This window comes from Aspergillus ruber, assembly GCF_000600275.1.
Source record: "Aspergillus ruber CBS 135680 unplaced genomic scaffold scaffold00019, whole genome shotgun sequence".
Classification (NCBI taxonomy): domain Eukaryota; kingdom Fungi; phylum Ascomycota; class Eurotiomycetes; order Eurotiales; family Aspergillaceae; genus Aspergillus; species Aspergillus ruber.
This window is the reverse complement of record NW_024467315.1, coordinates 462,600-481,578: the sequence shown is the minus strand read 5'-3', so window position 1 is coordinate 481,578 and position 18,979 is coordinate 462,600. Positions and strand designations below refer to the sequence as shown.

Genomic DNA, 18,979 nt, shown 5'->3' with positions numbered 1-18,979 from the left:
CGCCGTGTTTTAAATATTTTTCTTTCGCTTCTCTTTTCCATGATTTTCAATTGTAAAAATAATGTTCTATTTGAGATATACCGTTTGAACACAAAATGGGTAAACAAGATGAGCCCTATACAGCCCAGGTTACGCCCGATCCGGAAGCCCAACCGGCGGGAGCTGCGGGCGCACCAGAGAAAGCCCTCGATCCCGAAGCTTCAAACCAATACAACCTCCCAACCTGGCGCAAATACATTATCCTCTTCGTCGTAAGCTGGATGACCCTCGCCATCACCTTCTCCTCGACCTCCTTCCTCCCCGCGACACCAGAAATCGCCTCCGAATTCAATACAACAACAGAGATTCTCAATGCGACAAACGCAGGCGTGCTGTTAGCAATGGGCTTTTCGTCGCTGATCTGGGGGCCGTTAGGTAATATTTTTGGACGCAAGTATGCGTATAATGTTGCGATTTTTGTGCTCACGGGGTGTTCGGCGGGTGCGGCGGCGGCGATTAATATGCGCATGTTTACGACAATGAGGGTTTTGGCTGGGTTGACGGGGACGTCGTTTATGGTTTCGGGGCAGACGATTCTGGCGGATATTTTTGAACCTGTATACCTCCCTCCTTAGTCCAGATTCGCGCGATGCTAACTGACTATAGGTTGTTCGAGGAACGGCTGTTGGCTTCTTTATGGTTGGGAGTGTTGCTGGGCCTGCAATTGGTATGCCGCTTACCCTGCACTTGTATCTGAACATTGGCTAACAAGCTAGGCCCCTGCATGGGAGGAATCATCGTGACCTTCACAAGCTGGAGAATCATCTTCTGGGTGCAAACAGCGATGGCAGGCTTCGGCCTCATCCTCTCCCTCCTCTTCGTCTCGAGTATTCAAGACCCTCCCACCATGATCGCAAAGAAGAAAGCAGGCGCGAAAGTTGGCGCTCTCGACATGGTAGCCATGTTCAATCCACTACGTATTATTCGTCAGATGGTGTATCCGAATGTTTTCCTTGCCGTGCGTCTCCCCCACCGTTATGCATATGCGCAACGCTAATAAGGTTGGCGTCGTAGGATCTAACCTGCGGCTTCCTCGCAACCTTCCAATACGCCCTCCTAACCTCCGCCCGCGCCCTCTTCAACCCGCGCTTCAACCTAACAACAGCCCTAGTGAGCGGCCTCTTCTACCTCGCCCCAGGCTCCGGCTTCCTACTGGGTTCCGTGATAGGCGGGAAACTCTCCGACCGCACAGTCCGCAAATGGATAGCCCGTCGCAACGGGGTGCGTCTCCCGCAGGACCGGCTTAACTCGGGACTGTTGACGCTGTTGGGCGTGTTACCTGTTTCGGCGCTTATCTTTGGTTGGACGCTGCAGGAAGAGGCAGGGGGGATGGCGGTGCCGATTATTAGTGCTTTTTTTGGCGGGTTTGGGCTTACGGGGAGTTTCAATGGGTTGAATACTTATAATGCTGGTATGTCCCTGTCCCTGTATTCGGATTGCGTTGCTGCACAGTATGCATCAGAAGTGTATGAGATAGCTGTTAACGAGAACAGAGGCGATACCTGCAAAACGATCGGAAGTTATCGCAGGCAAGTATATTGTGCAGTATATCTTTGCGGCGGCGAGCACGGCAGCTGTGCAGCCGTTGTTGGATGCTATTGGGGCGGGGTGGACGTTTACCATTTGTACGCCCTTTCTATCCCTCTCATCTACTTGGTTTTTTTTTTTTTTTTTTTTTTTTTCCCAACTGTGGCTAATGCTAATCTAATTATCAGGCGTGGTCCTTTCCCTCATCGGCGGGCTTTTGGTCTGGACGATTACGAAATGGGGTCTTAATATGCAGAAATGGGCGGAGAGGAAGTTTGAGTTGGATAAGAAACCTAGTTTCTAGTTTGGTTTATTGTAATACCCTTTGGATAGATAAAATGCATGTAGATAGATTGGTAGATATATTATAATCCATGACATGTGTATAAACTCTCCGCGTCGTTCAGGAATGCATCAACGGGGTTTAACAATCCGAGGTCGAAGTCCGATTGTGCGAGGAAATCTTGCATCGTTGGTTCGAGGAAGGCCATTGCTGTCGTGAAGCCGCCTGATGCGTCGTGGAGCGGTATCCAATTGTTTTGAATGGTTGGGTAAGAAGCAACCATCGTGTCCGTGCTAGTCCCACCGCTCTGCACAGTCCCAACAGCCTCTTGCCCCATCGCAGCCGAATTACCAGTCCCAATAGAGCCAGGTAACTGCACCGACGCAGCCGAAACATCCCCCGGCCCAATCGCCGCCATCGCATTCGCATTCCCCATCCCCCGTCCCTCACCCCTTCTCCTCCTCTCCCTCTCTCCCCAATACCCCTCAAGACAGTATTTAACTTGCTCGAGGTTCTGCCAAAAGTCCGCCGCCGCGAGATTCCCATTCTCGCTCATCGACCGTAGTACTTCCAATGCTGTCTCAAAACCGCCCATGTCGCTGGGGTTACCCACGGGGACGAAAGAGGACATTGCGAGGGCGAGCGCGGAGGAGAAGAGGTAGTGGGCGTGGAAGTAGCCGAAGACGGGGAGGGTGCCGTTGAAGTATTTAGTGAGGATTAGGGAGTGGGAGTGGCGGGCTGCGTGGATGCAGGCTTCGGAGAGGGTTAGGACGGGTTGGGGGAGGGTAGAGGGGGAGTCGTTTTCACTGAGTTTGATAAGGAGGTGGAGGAGGGTTGGGCGGGTTGTTAGGATTACGCACTTTGGTTATATCAGCATATCTGTTGTTTGGGCTTAAGGGGAGGTTAAAGGTACCTGGTTGAATGCAAGGTGTAGAGAGGTGATAGGCTTCTTGTTTGCCTCTGGATCCTCTTGGTTCAACCTTATGTGATCTGGCAAAGTTTCAACCCAGCTTTTTAATGCTTTCAGCAATTTCTGCACCCTCTGCAAAAACGTCTCCGTGTACTTCCTCCGACTGTACAGTTTCGAAATCGTCTCCCCAACAATTTTTGCCAACTTCACGTTCGCTGTCAAATAGTCCGTGTCTGAAAACTGCTCCTCATGTAGCTGTCGTGGTTCAACGTTCGACGGCATGTCGAGGTGGATGTCATCGTCGAGGATCTGTGATGGCAGGCCCATTTTGGATCCCCACATTCGATCAAAGATGTAGATAGTCCACCAGATTCGAACGCGGTGTTGGCGCTCAACAGGGTCGATTACTTGGGACTCAGGGATGTTGTGGTTCAACCCTATGCAGAGGCTTAGTCGCATTGCGCTGCCAATTAAGACGTAGGCTGAGTGGCGGCGGTTGAGGTAGTAAGAAAATAGTGACTGTATCGTTAACTTTGGATCATTTGAATGTGAATGGTAAGCATACCAATAGCAGTAGAGTCTCTAGATGTGTAATGCTCGTCCTTTCCGGCAACACCTGCACCAAACTCAGGGCACGTGCAAAATATGACGTCCCCGGCACCCTACATCCCGACGACGGCTCTGTCCGTAACGAATACGCCTCTCCAAAAGCAAACAGCGCAAAGTACTTGCACTGGTTAACCGTACACTCAAAATCCCCTGCTTGGTAGATGTCCTCCAGCTTTTCCAGCGTTGACTTGCGCAACACCAGATGATAGATATGTCCAATCTGATGCAGCGCAATCTTCACCAGCAGTCGCGCTTGTTGTCGACTAGGCCATTGTACGTTGACTTCATTTGCCGCCGCGATGTTGGCTTCCTTCACATACTGCGTTCGCGGGATATGCGCAGTCGCATTGCTACCAGTCAAGAAGCGACGGAAACGAGTCGCGAATGCCGTGCAGGCTGCCTCGCCGATGAAAATCGGTGGTGCAGATGGGTCGTATGGATGGAACCAGGCGCGGTCTCCGATTAGAGGGTTTTGTGCGCTGCTACTTGTATTTGGCTCGTTTGACTCTTCTGTTGTGCCTGTTGCTTTCGTTGTCGTTGCCGTTGCCGCTGCCGTTGCGGGTGGCCGGGGTGGTTTGGTGGTGTTGGCCGAAGCCCCCGAAAACTCTTTTAGGCGTTGGTTCTCCAAAAGTATGCGCTCCAAGTAGCTTACATAGTATTGAGCATTGATACATTCATAATTAAATGCAAGGCATGGCTCACCTCTCACTAACTTTCACCTGACGATCTCGAGGCTCGTAGTGACATTCCTCGCCAAGACCAACCACCACGCATTTATTACACGGCTCGCCTCCAGAACATTTGATCTTATGCTCATGACATCGTCGACATCTGATAGACACGCAGATATGGTTATCAGTTTGGAGAACAATCAGCCCTATGGGGATGGCGATTAAATTACACACGCTGTGAACTTCCTGCGTTGGCGTTTCGATGGCTCGGGAGTTTCTTCGGTATCTCTGCTGCGACGGCCGAGGTTTGGGGTCATTGTAGGGATATTATGATGTGAGAGGGCTAAAAATGACTGGTTTGGTTATACAATTTGTTGTGTGCTGAGTAGAGGTTATGACGTGGAAGGCCGAGGTGTTCGTTCGGCATTGGCATCGGAGTTCGGGTTCGTCCGCCGAGCGGGCTTCGTAGATGGCGTTTTTGCAGCGTTTCTAAATGTAGACAGTCCCGATAGGTAGAAGAACGGTAGAACATGATGGCTGACAATAAGTTTGAAAAGGAAGTAAGACGAATGAGTGGTAAAGACAACATATAACGTGCAAACAATGCCTTTCAAGAGAATACATGTCACGTGATAATCCAAGAGGTATGAGGGCTCATACTTCCCTAGAAGATTGTCTGTATGGCGAGGGGGTAAATTAACTTTGCTCTAATTCAATACTTGTCTGAACTGCGGTGATCCAAGCTCTATTGTAGGTTTGTCGCTCTACCGAAGTGAATGGCTACATTGATGCAGTGCGGGATATATATTTGGATTTTTGTGCTGTTTTGGAATGGATATGTAGACACGAATGTGTCCCAATCCGCATCAGCATATCTGATGAGTCTGATCAGCTAACTGAACGGTCCAAATGCGAGCAAACCAGACGCTTGTCTGGCATATGTTTGAAATGAGCAAGCGACCGAGCGGTCGAGCGCTTTTCGCTTTTTGCTTATCGAGTAAGACAGGAATGCCAAAGATTCTTGCCGACTTCGATGCCTATAGCTGAACAATACACGTCAATTAGCTGGATGACTCTGGCATGCGAGAACTCCCACCCATAATCACTGTAAAAGGAGGCCGGTCATCCCCTTAAAGAAGGAGTAGAAGCAGGCGTCACGAATCTCAGCAGTTAGTAATCCATTGCCAGGAAGAACACGGAAAGCATCGCTTCTCTTGCAATGATGCTCCAAAAGCGCCCCCTATTCAATGATATTCAAAATTGCCCAAAAAAAAAAAAAAAAAAAAAAAAAGGCATTGGATGAGACTGCCTTGGCAGGAAACCCAAGCTGTGACCAGCAACGACCAGCGAAGCTCCCCCATCACTTGATTGTCCCAGCTGGCATATATCCTTCCAACGAAATGGTGTTCCAATATTAGCCTCCCGGGAGGCCGTTTAAAACAGAGACCAGGCTATTATCCGCTCGAGGTGATAGAAATCGACGCCTCAGTAGCATAACAGGAACAGTAAATCTCTATCAGTGCCCATAGTCTTCCGAAGGAGTGGTATTCAGTTATTCGTCTCCGGAGATGCTGGGCTGACAACGCCGTTGGTGACTGAAGCATGTCAGTCATGAATGCAAACGAATTGTATTCTCCGACATGTACCCGTATAGAATCGATATGCTGATATTTTTGAGCCATGAAGTTAGCAAGTAGGAGGATAGGAACCCCAATAACTTACAAGAATCACGCGATGACGGTCGGTCAGTAGTGGTTGTGCTCTCGTCGTGCTTCGCTAAACGGACTCGCCTAATCGCCTAGAGGTGGCTTGCTGTCTCTGCATGGCCGTGAGTGCTCAATGTCGCGTTCTACTCAAGCATTAATGCTAGGACATAGAAAGTTGGGTGTCTTGTACTGTTCTGTAAGTGTGGTGGTTCTGCCCTTTTTGTCCACCTCGGCAGAGCCGCCATCTCTTCCTCCGCTCGCCTCGCCTTGCTTCCTCTTCTCTATCAGGGCAACGCTGCTTCCGCCCATATTTTCCATCTCTTTCGTTCGTTATGATGATATCATCCTCCCTGTCGAAATTTCAATGGCAAGAGTCGAGTAATGATGCTCTGATATCCTCGAGGCTTCTATCAGACGCCATTTGACACTACAGGGCGCCCGGTGTTTCCACACAACGCCCTAGCAAGGTCCAACTCCACGCCCACCAACTATATATAAGCAAGGGAAATTTTTTATCTTCCGGGTATGATGAATAGAAGGGACCTGAACCCTAGCATCGTTCGCGAAAAAAATACAACGTGCTTTATGTTCGGTCGAGGTCATTGAGGAGGTTGGTTCGGAATGTGGCGAGAGAAAACGGAACGGAAATCGCGAGGGCAGGGGTAAAAAGAAAATCCCATCATAAGGGCAAGCTGGCAAGCGAAGAACCGTGGAAGAGGATCCCAGCTTTGTATATTTCCATCCCGAGACGATCTAGAGCATTCCCCTTACCCCATGGGCACATCTTTTGCTGATAACGGCTGTCAGTTAGTGATAGTGTCCTTGTTTCCATCCTGTAATGTCGCTCGGCGGTCTCCCGACAGACCATACAAAACCTCCCCCAGATCTTCGACAACTGAAGAATTCTTGCCTTTCGACCTCAGGAATATGGGTTATGAGGAGTACGTTGCGTTCTTCGTCACGTTTCTTGTTATACTCGTATAATCGGTAACGTTGGTCTTCGTTTGATACATCGTCGGTATCCTAGCATTTGCCACTCGTCTCGCCATTCGCAAATCGGCAGGAACTGCACGCCGGTTAACACTGTGAGGCTAGCGGAACCGTGGCTATTGAATATGTGGTTCAGGGACGACTTCAGAGACAGCTAAACAAAAGAACATCACGCATATTGCTTGATGGGCACGGGTTGGGATACCTTCAGGGATCTAACAGCTTCCTAGGCTCATTTGCTCATCCCGCTTTGATCAATCACTCCGTAACACCGTATTATCCCTTTCTCCTTTCGTCTTGCTCACAATATTACTAGAAAATTTGTCCCCCATGCTGCTGTTCAACCACAGTCAATTTGCAAGCTTTGCAAGCCCACTCTGACCGCGCTGAACGTGGGATTAACCGTGCGTCTTTGGACAATGACGGTAACACGCGTACTAGCAAAGAGCCCTCGAAGAAGCAAGCCCATCCAGTGACCATGGTATTTGAGTTGTGTCGCGTACTATTGCGGTGAGCGCTGGGAACTGTGCATCACACACTCATGTCCCGGCAGTCATGTAAGCTGAGAGCCTGTATCCGGATCAAATGCTGGCTTAATTCCTGCTAAAGTGCTGAAAGGAGCTAACCGCTTCGATCGGGTATGGATTCCTCATGTATTCCGGGATGCCCCCTGTGTTGTAGGATGGAGTACGTGCGGTCAAGAATTTTCGGCGCTTGGGGGCTAGTGGCAAAAATAAGGAAATTCGAAGTGCTTGAATTGTTTTCGAGGATATTGTTTCCCGGGACATGAACGACAGGAATGGAGGGAACTGGAGTGTTGTTCAGTGAAGCAGACTTTTCGCTCTTTGACCTACCTACAATTAACCTCAGTGGGTACGGCGTCAGTATGTTGTTTACAGAAACGTGTCGACAATCTTTGCTGCAACTCAATGGATCTTCCTATAGCCCTTGCACTCGTCATTACCAACTGGAACCCGGGACCTTTTCAGTATGCGCTCGTCTGCTTCTGAACGATTGTCAGGATTTGGGTGACAAGCACGAAAGGGGAGGGTAAGACTCAATTGGCAGGATAACGTCCAGCATCGCAACGGACATGGTATTCCAACCCGGATGAAAACTCGGAAAAGAAAATTATCTTCTCGACTTCTGAATGGGTTCCTTCCAACGTATCAGTCAAGTCAACAGATAGTCCCTTACCGGCTCCACAACGTCCAGAAAAACATTGTGGCCACATGCAGATACAGACGAACCACGGTATGCCCGTCGAAGAAAAATAGAAAGCTATAGGCGATTTCCACGGGCCGTCAATGCTAAACCAGGGTTCCATTTAATTTCTTGCAATAACTAATAACTGCCGAACTGGAACGAGAAAAGGTTGCACCACCATACGAGAAAGGATAACAGGAGGCTCACGACCACAATGACAGGATTCCGGAATGGCAGTAGAAAAGGGCTTATTTTTTTTTATGCTATCGACAGGGCAGGAAGGGGCTACATATGTCCGATCATTTAGAATGTACTATTATGGGCAGAATCGGAAGCGAGCCGGCACCCGCCCGTTGGTGGCGAGGAGAGCGGCAATCACCTCCAGCCTACCACAATGCACCATTCTACAGCTTGGACTTTGGTGCCTTTCCCAACCTGTCCAGTACACAAAACATGGAGGATTGATGGACCGAAAAGGGCAAAAATAAGGAACAAAAAAGGCCAGAAAATTTCCCATGATATCGGACGCCTTGCCCTCTGTCTATGTTGGCTAGCTGTACACTTTTTTTTTTTTTTTTTCCTTGTATCTGCTCCACAGGCAAAACCTCGTCTACACTGGATGACAAGTTAAGGAGGCCGTTCAAGGTTTCCCTTTCAGTCCAAAATGACTGACCCGAGCCGCCCGTCCCCTTTCTCCTATCCCTCTCATTCTTCTTCTGACACGCGAGAGACGGACTCTACAGGTGACTGGGCAATATCCCAGTTCTCGCAAACGCCCGTTGGGTTTCCAGTCAGCTTTGAAGCGATTTCTGGCTCGACTGAGAACCCCGCAGGTGCATTTCGCACCACCACCACGCCATCAACGACAGGTGAACGGTCTATTAATGCCAAGGTTCCAATTCCCAGGACGACGACCTCCAGCAACTGGACTAGCAGTGGACGGGTCAGTCGGGCGTGCGAGAACTGCCGGGAGCAGAAAGCCAAATGTAGCGGTCATCGCCCAACCTGTCAACGATGCCAGGAGGCTGGCGTCCGTTGCTCTTATGGTGACCGGAAACGAGAGAAGATGGCCAAGTGCGTTTTTTTAATATAAAAAAATAAGTACTAAAGAGTGACAAGAGTCTGCATTTCTAACGGTGGGTTAATAGGCAGCTGAATGATCTGACAACCCAAGTTCAGGCTTACGATGAATTATTACGTGATATCCGTCCCGAGTTGGATAACGTCCTAGCACAGAGAGTTGAGCAGGTTCTGAATGAAGTAAGCCATTCCTTTGTCCCGGATGCCCGTAGTGAGAAAGTTGACATGATAGCAGTTCTCCGGTCCTCAGACATCAACGCCTCCATCTGCGCCCGGAACAATATCTGGTCCTGTTGGGAGTGCTGTATCTTCCTCTCTAGGGGCGATAGATTATATCGATGAAGACTACAACCGTGACGAAAAAGTACAGGCATTGGGCTTTGTCGGGGAGCACTCGGAGATTGCCTGGCTGTACAGATTGAAACGGAATCTTGACAAAGATAACCTTGCAGCTGCAACCCCAGACTCTGTTTCACCGAAAGATCCCTGGGATCGCCATTCAGTTGCCTCTGTGAATTTCTTCTTGGACGACTCGCAGATTCTCGTCATAGATGGCGTGGATTTGAAGCAGAGACCCCCTCAAGCGGTTGCTGACAAGCTTGTGGATCGTTATTTTCAAATCATTCATCCGAGTTTCCCAATAATCGGCAAAGTGACGTTCTGGGGACAATACAAATCATTCTATTCCAGCCCGTTTGTCCGGCCCGGTAAAAGGTGGATGGCCATACTGAATCTGATTTTCGCCCTTGCTGCGAAATACTCAGAGCTGGCCCACGAAACCGTCGATGACACTATACACGAAGACCATGTGATTTACTTCTCACGAGCGTGGAAGCTTAGCATGAGCGACGTAGCTTTGCTGGATCACCCGAACCTACAACAAGTGCAAGTCGAAGGACTGACCTCATTCTATCTCTTGTCTGTAGGACAAATTAATCGGTATGTCATGTCCCTTCTATCTAATCTAGTGAGGCGTCTTGGCTGGAGCATCAATTCTGATTTATATCCTTTCCCTTCCTTTTTTTTGTCGTCTATTAGGTCCTGGAGAATTTGTGGCATTTCCATCCGTTCCGCCGTTACCATGGGATTGAACCTTCGAAACGAGAGCAATAGTATCGGTCATATTTCCAAGGAAACGCGGTATCGAGTGTGGTGGTCGTTGTATACTCTGGATGCTTCTCTCTCTGCAATGACTGGCCGGCCTCACAGCAGCAATGTCGAATTTTGCACAACACCTCTCCCAGTCCCGTTTATGGAGGAACATTTTCGGGATGAGACCATTGCACAGATAATCACAGACCAGGAGGCTCGGAATGTGTTAATGGGGATATTTTCTACAAATCGTTGGGGGCAATCCCAAACAGAGAGCAGCGTCACTCTCGAGCAGTCAGGGAATCTGACGCCAAACAGGAATGAACAATGTGAGCAACTTGCTTTCAGTGCCATGGAGACCCTCACACCGAACATTTCGCTATACTTTCTCTATTTCGTTGAGTTAGGATTGACTATGCGGGAATCTGTTGACACATTGTACGCCCCAGGAGCTGCTCGCAAGTCATGGCGCGAAGTTGAGGCAGCTATTTCTGCCTTGAACAACAAAGCTGACGCCTGGCTTTCCAAGCTACCAGAAACATTCCGGTTTACAGGGCCGCAAGGGGATGTAGCTTTCGAGAGACAAATCTCAAGCCTCGCTTTCCGCTACTACAGCACCAAATTGATCATTACGCAACCTTGCCTCCGCCATGCTTCCCGTCAGGATGGCACTCCATCACTCGGGAATTTCTGTGATATGATGACCGATCAATGCGTCGATATTGCCACTCAAATGCTCGCGTTACTCCCAGAGCCACCAGATACGTCGTGGCTTTACCACATCGCGCCCTGGTGGTGCGTCCTGCATTATTTGATGCAAGCAATGACAGTGCTATTGACAGAGCTCTTTCTTCGGGCAAGACCGGGCACGCTACAATACCGAAAGGTGCAAGAGAGCGTCGACAAAGGGAGTCGGTGGTTGTACGACATGTCCGGGAGGGACGCTTGTTCCCAGCGCGCGTGGCTTGTGTGCAACGACATCTTGTCCCGCTACAGTCCCGAACTCGTCTCTCAGGCTGATATAATCCTGAAGAAATAATCACTTTTGTGCTTCAGATCCGCGCTAGTTGGTCTTCGTCACCCACAAGACCATTCCGAAACAATACGATAACCGTCAGGAAAACTCCGCACGTCATCTCCTATTTATACCCTCGTCAAAAAGCATCTTCATCGATTTGCTTCGGCGCTATACAATGTGAAAAGCTTGGGGAGGAAGAGGGAGAAGGAGGGTGGTGGGGGCTTCGCCGTAGGTGGTGCTCATACTCCCGCCGAATTCCGCAGTGATGGGCCGACAATTGAATGTGATCCAATATACACGTATTTGGGAAATCTTAGAGTACTATTACTTCCGTGGCCTGTCTTGATCTACCAACTACTCGATATCAAATGTGTTTCGAAACTCTATTCCACCTTAGTGTTTCTATTACCAGTAAGCTACCTACTACTCTACTAGATTTACCAACTAGCTTAGCGATGTATCCGACCGGAACCGTTTGTGGGAGGCCTGATTCCCCTAGTGATTATTATTATATACGACGAACCAATTCAAAACCTGCTTTCGACACGCGCCATGTTTCAAGCTATGCCCAAAAAGAATGTAAAGTTATACAGTCGTGTCCACTGAGGAAAACCGGAACGCATTGTACCATACAACCAGTCAATTAGCATACCGACACAAACAGTTATCAGACACATGGTGTCAAGGGGGAAGTGGGATGAATTCACAATGCAAGGGTGGGCTCATACGACATGCATGGCGCCCAAAACAAGCAGACATTGGGCATTGGGCATTGGCCATTCCGGAAAAAGCGACCAGTTCAGCTTTTCGGAATAGGCTCCACCTAACGCTGGCTATGATTGGCAGGAAGTCAGATCCGCGACAGCGGAAAGCTCCTTGCTAGGCCGATAGTCTATTCGATAACCTGCGAGAATTTGAGTCAGCGCTCCGGCGGATCGGCCATGACCAACGGAAAGGTCCCTGGTTGTTGTTATCGCCAAATGAGAGTACACGGGACTATATTCCAGGAGGGAGTTTTGTTTTTGTTTATGCAGGCTTCCAGAAAAAGATAGCCGCAAAAGCAATCTGATTTGCCATGACTCTGGATTATGGAATCACTGATACAAAAACCCCCCCTGATCACCAAATTAGGGCTTAATGAAAAGAAATTATCACGGGTAACTCATCCGTACCGCACAAAATATTCGTCCCGATAACCATTTTCGGAGACTAGGTTATGACCACCTTCTCAACATGGCAGGAGTCATAACCTTGGATTAGGGTCGTGGATTAGCATTCTGATATGCCCGAGCTACTCTATAGGACGACAGCACTGTTTATCCTCGGTACTACTGACTCCGTACTCCCGTATAACCTAAAGTACTCGTACTTGCAGACTGTTTTGAACGTCTGGAGTTCTCCGTTATCTATCTCGGGCACCATGCCTATTATGGGCAGGATCATTGGCTGGGGCTGGCCAAATTAATAATTGTTCGTGCTCGGAGTTCTATCGGTAACTACTCGCCTTGTCTCCCGATAAGGAAATAGGGTAATGGAGGGTCATGTGGGTATCACGTGGTAAAATTCTAGAAACCCGATAATCAAGGTGGTTAAGTCAACGGCAAGCCGTTCCTTTTATCGCTCTGCACCCTAGTCTTGATAGATTATTTGGGCTGCCTCGGCCATCTCTGATTCCCTGACCCAGCCCCGGAGCGTGCCTATGGAGCTCTACATACGAACTAGTGCCAGGCGACAACCCCGAAATGCATACGCGGCTTACCATGTTTGTGGTGTGCTTCGGGATATGAATCTGATTCGGTGCGAGTTCAAATCCCGGGAGCGCTAAATCTGACAAGAATCGGAGATTGTCTCCGCGTGGATTTTCACATATTAGAATTTCCCACGAGGCGGTGATCACGTGCCATAGCACGTGACTCGTGTGGACGGAACTAACCGCAAACAGACCGCCTTCCCTTCCCGGTAGAACGTGGGATCCACGCCGGGGAACGAGGCCGATAGCCAACGTCTATCTAACCCCATCTTTCACTTCACCACTGATCATCTCAATTGCAATGCGCCGCTAACGAAAGAAAGAGAGGAATAATGTCTCTCCGCGGCCCCATGAAGCGCTCGCACCTGAGGCAGGTTAGCGCGGCCAGTATAGAAACTCTGTCCAGCTCCCGATCTGTGGAGTCTCCGCAGCATGGCAGTACTCACGACCTCCATTCGCCAGCGGAAGAGAAGTTTATCCCATTGGGCTCGATCCCTCTGGACAGACGCCAGTGCACGCTGTGGGTTCACGATGAGACGTTTTCCAGGGAGGAGATCCTGTTCAACCAGACTGCGTTTAGCGGCACTGGTGTCAAGACGGGGGATATCATTGAGATCCTGCCTGCGCGATCGTCAACTAGTGAGGGGGCACTTCCGGATTTGGGCTCTAGGCCGTTGCGCGATGGACATGTTGATTCGAGCTCGACGCTGCATTCGGATATGACGTCTAGGTCTAAGTTTAAGACGCCGTTGCAGAATCGTTGTCTGTTTGTGGTGAAGCCGCTGCCACAGGAGATTAAGGCGAGGAATCCTAAGCTAGAGATTTCGATTACTAGTAGTATCGCCAATATCTTTGGGTTGAAGAATCGGAGTCAGGTGCTTGTTTCTGTTGTCGATCGTGGGCAGTGCTCTGCGTCCCATGTGGATGTCTCGTTTCGGGACCAGTTTATGGTCCGCTCTGATATGTGGAGATTGGTTATGTCGGAGTTGGCGGGGAAAGTGATCTTTAAGGGTCAGAAGATTTCGTTCATGGGAAGTATCAAGGCGACGGTTAAGAATATCTTCATCCGTGGGAAGAAGGTGCTTTCGGGTTACTTTTCGCCACATACCATCCCAGTGTTCCGCAGTGAGGCTGCTAAATATGTCTTGTTTATTCAGATGTCAAGAGAAATGTGGGATTTCGATTCCGAAGGGACCGGAGACATCCTCTTCAGCAGAGTCATCAACGGCTTTCTCCCAGAGCTTTTCAAGCGGTGGGCTAGCTCTGAAGCAAGACATCTTGTGACAATCGTGCTGTTCACACGGGTGGAATACGACGTATCAGCTGGTGGAGGTGTTTTCTCAACGTTCAGCTCTGAGAACTTCAGAAGCATTTCTGGTCCGAATAATGTCCCGACCCGAGATTTCTATCGAGTAGTAGTAAACGACATGTCAAGCGGCCATTGGACTACTATCTTAGACGAGTTGAAACGAGATTTCAGAACATTTCTTAAGGACGTTTCAATACTCAAGGCAGACGATGCAGAAACCCCGACAAAAGACGAGGGAAAGGGGCCACCAAAGGCACCAACAGCAATCGTTGCAGGACGACCAAGCACTGCTCTTCGTGGGAATATCCTGGAAGCAATTCATCTTGCCTCAGCACACCTGGCATACGATCATATCGACCGTGACATGGTTCATACGGGAACGTCGATTATTGTCATAACGCCCGGAAGTGGTGTCTTTGAAGTTTCTTACGAGTCTCTGGCTTCTACTACTGAGGCTCTGACAAATCGTGGTATTGCTATTGACTTGGTCTGCCTTAGCCCAATGCCGCTTCACTCAGTACCCTTGTTCAAATACAAGGAGCCAGCACCAAGACCCCAGAGTTCTGCGTTGGGCGATATCAATGAGGGTGGCTACTCGCCTGAAAGGCGCGAGTCATATGTGAATTTTGCCAACCGCACACCCAACATCTCTCCCAGATCCACCTTCCCAGGCTCCCTCTCGGCATTGAACGCTAGAACCCAGCCCTCGCTTAACTCCGAATGGAGCTATGGTATCCCGCATTGGCTTGATATCTCCTATTGGAATCCCGACACCTACAGGGAATCGCGCCGGATTCTGAAGAACGACCCTAATGCGCCAATACCGTACACCGTCACCAAGCGATCCAAGGTCTTTGTCCCGCGAGTGCGGATGTACGAGATCCAAATGATGGGCGTCATGGAAAGTGAGCAGTCAAATATCTCCATTCCGTATTTACTTGAGGGCCAGGGTGTCTCTAGGTCACAAGTCCCTGGGCTTGGTTCAGGTCCCGCTAGCTTAACTGCCCCCAGTAGGTCGAGACATCAGCTAAGCGACAGCCTTCGGCCGGAGCCGTATCTTCAGAACATGGCGAATCTAAAAGGCCCGACGCCTAGTGGATCAAAAAGGAGGACGCAGAAGTCGGTGCTCTCATGGATGGACCAGTATGACGACAATATCTTCCAAGCGTTCCCAAAACCTCAGCGGAAGCATACCAGACCAAAGAAAAGATTCAGTGAGCCCGAGGTCCAAGCATCCGGCCTTCATGAAAGGCTCTCTGCAAGATCTATAACGCGGTTAAGAGAGCATGAGATACAGTCTGAGCGTGACCACTCTCCACACTCGCTCCCACGGAAGATTGAACCAACGGGACTCGCGTCACCTGTTAGCCCTGTGTCAATTAAAAATACTTCTCCAAAGAAGCCGTCCTTGAAGCCCCCATCTACGACTAGATCGTCGAAAATATCGCGTACGATTAGCTTTGCTCTGCGGGGTCTGGGTGCCACCCCACCAAGGGCTCAGGCTAGTACAGAAGTTAATGTTGAGCATGCCAAAGCTCTGCCCATGTTCAACCAGAAGCCACCCGTGACAAAGTCTGCAGATTCTCCGAGCTCATCAGACGCAGCGTCTGTATCGACATCAGCATCGACAGCTACAGCCGAAGCAGAGCCTCCTGCGCTCCAGAAACCCGCGCAAAACACAGCTATCACGCCATCCAGGCCAATATCCATCAAAGTGCCTCCGAAGAAACCGTCCGGGGACGGGGAGCAAGGAGACCGTTCTGAATCATTATCATCCACGGTTACTGAGATTCCTTTGCATGACGCCCGTCACGAGCGACAAGTGAGGAAGTTAGGACCAAGGTTTGATTTCACAGTTAGTGGTATGCGTGACTACCCCGCCAAGAGCCCGCCTGGCAAGGCACTGGCTCACTGGGTGCGGTCAATCAACCCTTGCAATACACCAAGGGAGGTGCTACGTGACACTACTTGGTTTGGACGCTGGCAGCATGCGTATCCAAGACCTCCGCATGTTGCTGTGGTGAAGTGGAAGAGTTTGAAATCCCCCGCCATCTTGCCTTTGACGACGGAGGAGTTTCCAACGCTCAATGAGCTTAGTTCCGATTACCTGCAGACACCGTATCGTGTCTTTCCCAACGATGACGCAGAGGGTTTCGAAGCACCCAAGACTCGGGGAATCCTCATGCGGGAATTGATTTCATTACGTCTTTCCCATGGTTTCCAGATCGTTGTTGGGAAAAATGTTGCTGAAGTGTCTGGGCAGTATGCACTGGAGTCGCTGAACGTTTTCGATACCAGCAACTTGGAACGTGATGGTACTTATATCTTCCTCTCGAAAGGGAACACCATCCACCGTCTTATCTGTGTGGACAGCTTGGAAATAGAAGTGACACGCTTTACGCATCAGAACTCCTCAGCCTTAAACCGTTACATGAAAGGTGGCTGTATTCCTTATTCACCGGCTATACGGACGATACTGAATGTAGAGTACGAGGTTAAGAATCTTGAGCTGGACTCGACCGTGGAGGAGTATAATTGGAATTACGCTGACAATTACATTGCGGGACACCGAGACTATTTGTTCAATCCAGCTCAGCAGCTCCATTTCTGGAGGGTTCGTTATGTGTTGATTCCGATGCGCTTGCAAGTTACTTCTCGGCGCCATTTGCAATCCTTCAACGAGGACAATGAAGAAGAGATTCATCTGCTTGGCATCAGCCAGCTAACGCATATCTGGCAGCGGCATAAATATGTCCCACCCGAGAATCGATTCGAGAGCTCCAATAAGAAGCATGTCCAGAATCCTCTCAACATCATGTACCAAACAGCGAATCCGTCGGAAGTGGTCGCGGCAGAATTGGACCGGATTATACTCACGGATCCTGGTCATGATAACCCTCCAGCACAGCTACTACCGGAATTGCTTGAACGCTCAAACATCACCCTCTCGTCGTTGGCGCAGATCATTCAGGAAGATAAGGGAGTGCGCATGATGGACCGACGATGGCACTGGCGACTGCATTACAACTGCTTTATTGGTTTCGAGCTCACGACATGGCTCTTCCAGAATTTTGATGATATCCATAGCCGCGAGGAAGCAGTGGGCTTTGGCAATGAGTTGATGCAGGCTGGTCTCTTCCAGCATGTGGAGAAGAGACATAATTTCCGGGATGGGAACTACTTCTACCAGATCTCTAGTGAGTATCGTGTCTCGCGGCCTGAGTCGAGGGGTAGCTGGTTCCCACAGATACGGCCAGATAAGTCCGTTCCAACGACACCAGCCACGGAGCAATTCAAGGACTCGCCTACAAGCACGAATACCCATTCCCGGACCGGCAGTCTCGAGGAAAGCCCACACTCAAGTCAACCCCCGCACACACCGTCAAAGTCGAAGAACAAGGCTGCGATTGTGCTGTCAAAGACAATGAAATACGACGTCGATCCCAGGAAACGCTCAAACCGAACAGAAGTCATCGACTTGCACTACGACCGCCTCCACAACCCCGAGAACTGCTTCCACATCGAGCTCACCTGGATGAACACGACGCCCAAACTCATCGAAGACACGGTCATGTCGTGGGCCACAACGGCCGACAAATTCGGCCTCAAACTAGTCCAAGTCCCTATTGGCGAAGCCAGCGCAATCTCAGAAACACAACCCTTCCGCAAACCATACCGCATCCGCCTCAAACTCCCACCACCACCAAAAGCACCAGCACCAACGATCTTCAACCAAAACAACAACAACGCCGCGTCTTTCACTCAGTCCTCAGACTCCGTCTCCACGACAACCACAAATGATCACCTCTACTTCCAAAAAGCCCTCCTCCGCAAATTCGACTTCGTCCTCGACTTCGAACCCCGCTCCGCATTTCCACAGGACGTCGAGGTCTCCTATTCCTGGGGAACACCAGACTACCGGTACCCGCAATACATCCACCGCTCAGGAAGCATCCTCGCCCAAATCACTGACGAAGGCGACTTCCTCCTCCTCGCCAACCGCCTCGTCAGCACCCGCAGCCCCGTCTCTACAACCTCCCGCTCCGCTGAACGGCGCAGCGCAGCAGCACCCGAGCACCCCGTCGACCGCGTCTCCCCTCGCCTATCACCCTTAATCCGCCCAATCCACGACTCCCCCATGTCCCCGCAACTCTCAATGCATCCGCACCCCCCTCCCCATCTCCACCTCCACACCCACAACCAACACCAACAACACCAACACCAACAACACCAACAACATCAACCCACAAATCCCCCCATAATCGACACAGCAAACCTCTACCGCGCCCCCGAACACATCCTCTCTAGCCTCGCTGATTTCTGCGCTGACGCCCAGAAACTAGAATCCTTCTACGCAGACTCCATGCACACCACCACGCGCCCCGCATCAACAAGCGCGGGCCCAGCAGCGCTAAACACATCCTCATCAACGCTTATGGACGCGTCGATTCCATCACTCGAGTTGCCGGCTAGTGTTGTTAGTCATCATATTACTGCGTCGCATTCGGGGGGCTTGAACCCGCCGGGGCCGGTTAGGGTTGCGTCAGATGGGATTGTTTCGACTATTGGTAGTGGTGGTACGAGGCCGAGGAGGGATAGTAAAAGCTACAAAGGAAGTCCGAGGAGCGGGGGGTTGAAGCCTTTGCGGTTGAGTTGATGCATGTGTACTCTACGCTATTGTATTATGATACCCTCCTTCTCTTTCGTTGAAAAATTTTCTGTTCCCATTGTATATGAGTGATGATCTGTATAAATTGAATACAATTCGCTTGGTGTTATTTCAATCTGA

At 50.0% G+C, this 18,979-nt stretch overlaps 4 protein-coding genes across 4 annotated transcripts; 3 read left to right on the top strand and 1 right to left on the bottom strand.

Annotated features, from left to right (window-relative positions):
• The first annotated feature begins 58 nt into the window (after window positions 1-58).
• On the top strand, window positions 59-1,895 carry EURHEDRAFT_413966 (putative MFS transporter). The gene is made up of 6 exons (XM_040782298.1): window positions 59-596; window positions 646-706; window positions 756-997; window positions 1,054-1,450; window positions 1,533-1,664; window positions 1,755-1,895. The coding sequence occupies exons 1-6, from the start codon at window positions 96-98 to the stop codon at window positions 1,868-1,870; spliced, it is 1,449 nt and encodes a 482-aa protein (XP_040637627.1). The 5' UTR covers window positions 59-95; the 3' UTR covers window positions 1,871-1,895.
• EURHEDRAFT_524430 (transcription factor domain-containing protein) lies at window positions 1,850-4,356 on the bottom strand (the record flags this gene model as incomplete). Its single annotated transcript, XM_040786927.1, has 5 exons — window positions 1,850-2,708; window positions 2,763-3,278; window positions 3,325-4,015; window positions 4,071-4,199; window positions 4,274-4,356. 5 exons carry the CDS (start codon window positions 4,354-4,356, stop codon window positions 1,932-1,934), a joined length of 2,196 nt encoding a protein of 731 aa, XP_040637626.1. The 3' UTR covers window positions 1,850-1,931.
• A 4,249-nt stretch (window positions 4,357-8,605) lies between these two features.
• Window positions 8,606-11,152, top strand: EURHEDRAFT_403987 (putative C6 transcription factor; the record flags this gene model as incomplete). Its single annotated transcript, XM_040780271.1, has 4 exons — window positions 8,606-9,015; window positions 9,090-9,201; window positions 9,257-9,960; window positions 10,060-11,152. The coding sequence occupies 4 exons, from the start codon at window positions 8,606-8,608 to the stop codon at window positions 11,150-11,152; spliced, it is 2,319 nt and encodes a 772-aa protein (XP_040637625.1).
• Window positions 11,153-13,158: 2,006 nt separating this feature from the next.
• On the top strand, window positions 13,159-18,971 carry iml1 (GTPase-activating protein IML1). The gene has a single exon (XM_040785796.1). It carries the CDS (start codon window positions 13,214-13,216, stop codon window positions 18,845-18,847), a length of 5,634 nt encoding a protein of 1,877 aa, XP_040637624.1. The 5' UTR covers window positions 13,159-13,213; the 3' UTR covers window positions 18,848-18,971.
• The last annotated feature ends 8 nt before the right edge of the window (window positions 18,972-18,979 follow it).

Bases quoted from the DNA above. Each gene is read 5' to 3' on its own strand.
- EURHEDRAFT_413966 (XM_040782298.1), top strand. From the start codon at position 96: ATGGGTAAACAAGATGAGCCCTATACAGCCCAGGTTACGCCCGATCCG. The intron at 597-645 runs GTATACCTCCCT...AACTGACTATAG, and splicing joins TGGCGGATATTTTTGAACCT to GTTGTTCGAGGAACGGCTGT. The intron at 1,665-1,754 runs GTACGCCCTTTC...TCTAATTATCAG, and splicing joins GGGGTGGACGTTTACCATTT to GCGTGGTCCTTTCCCTCATC.
- iml1 (XM_040785796.1), top strand. From the start codon at position 13,214: ATGTCTCTCCGCGGCCCCATGAAGCGCTCGCACCTGAGGCAGGTTAGC.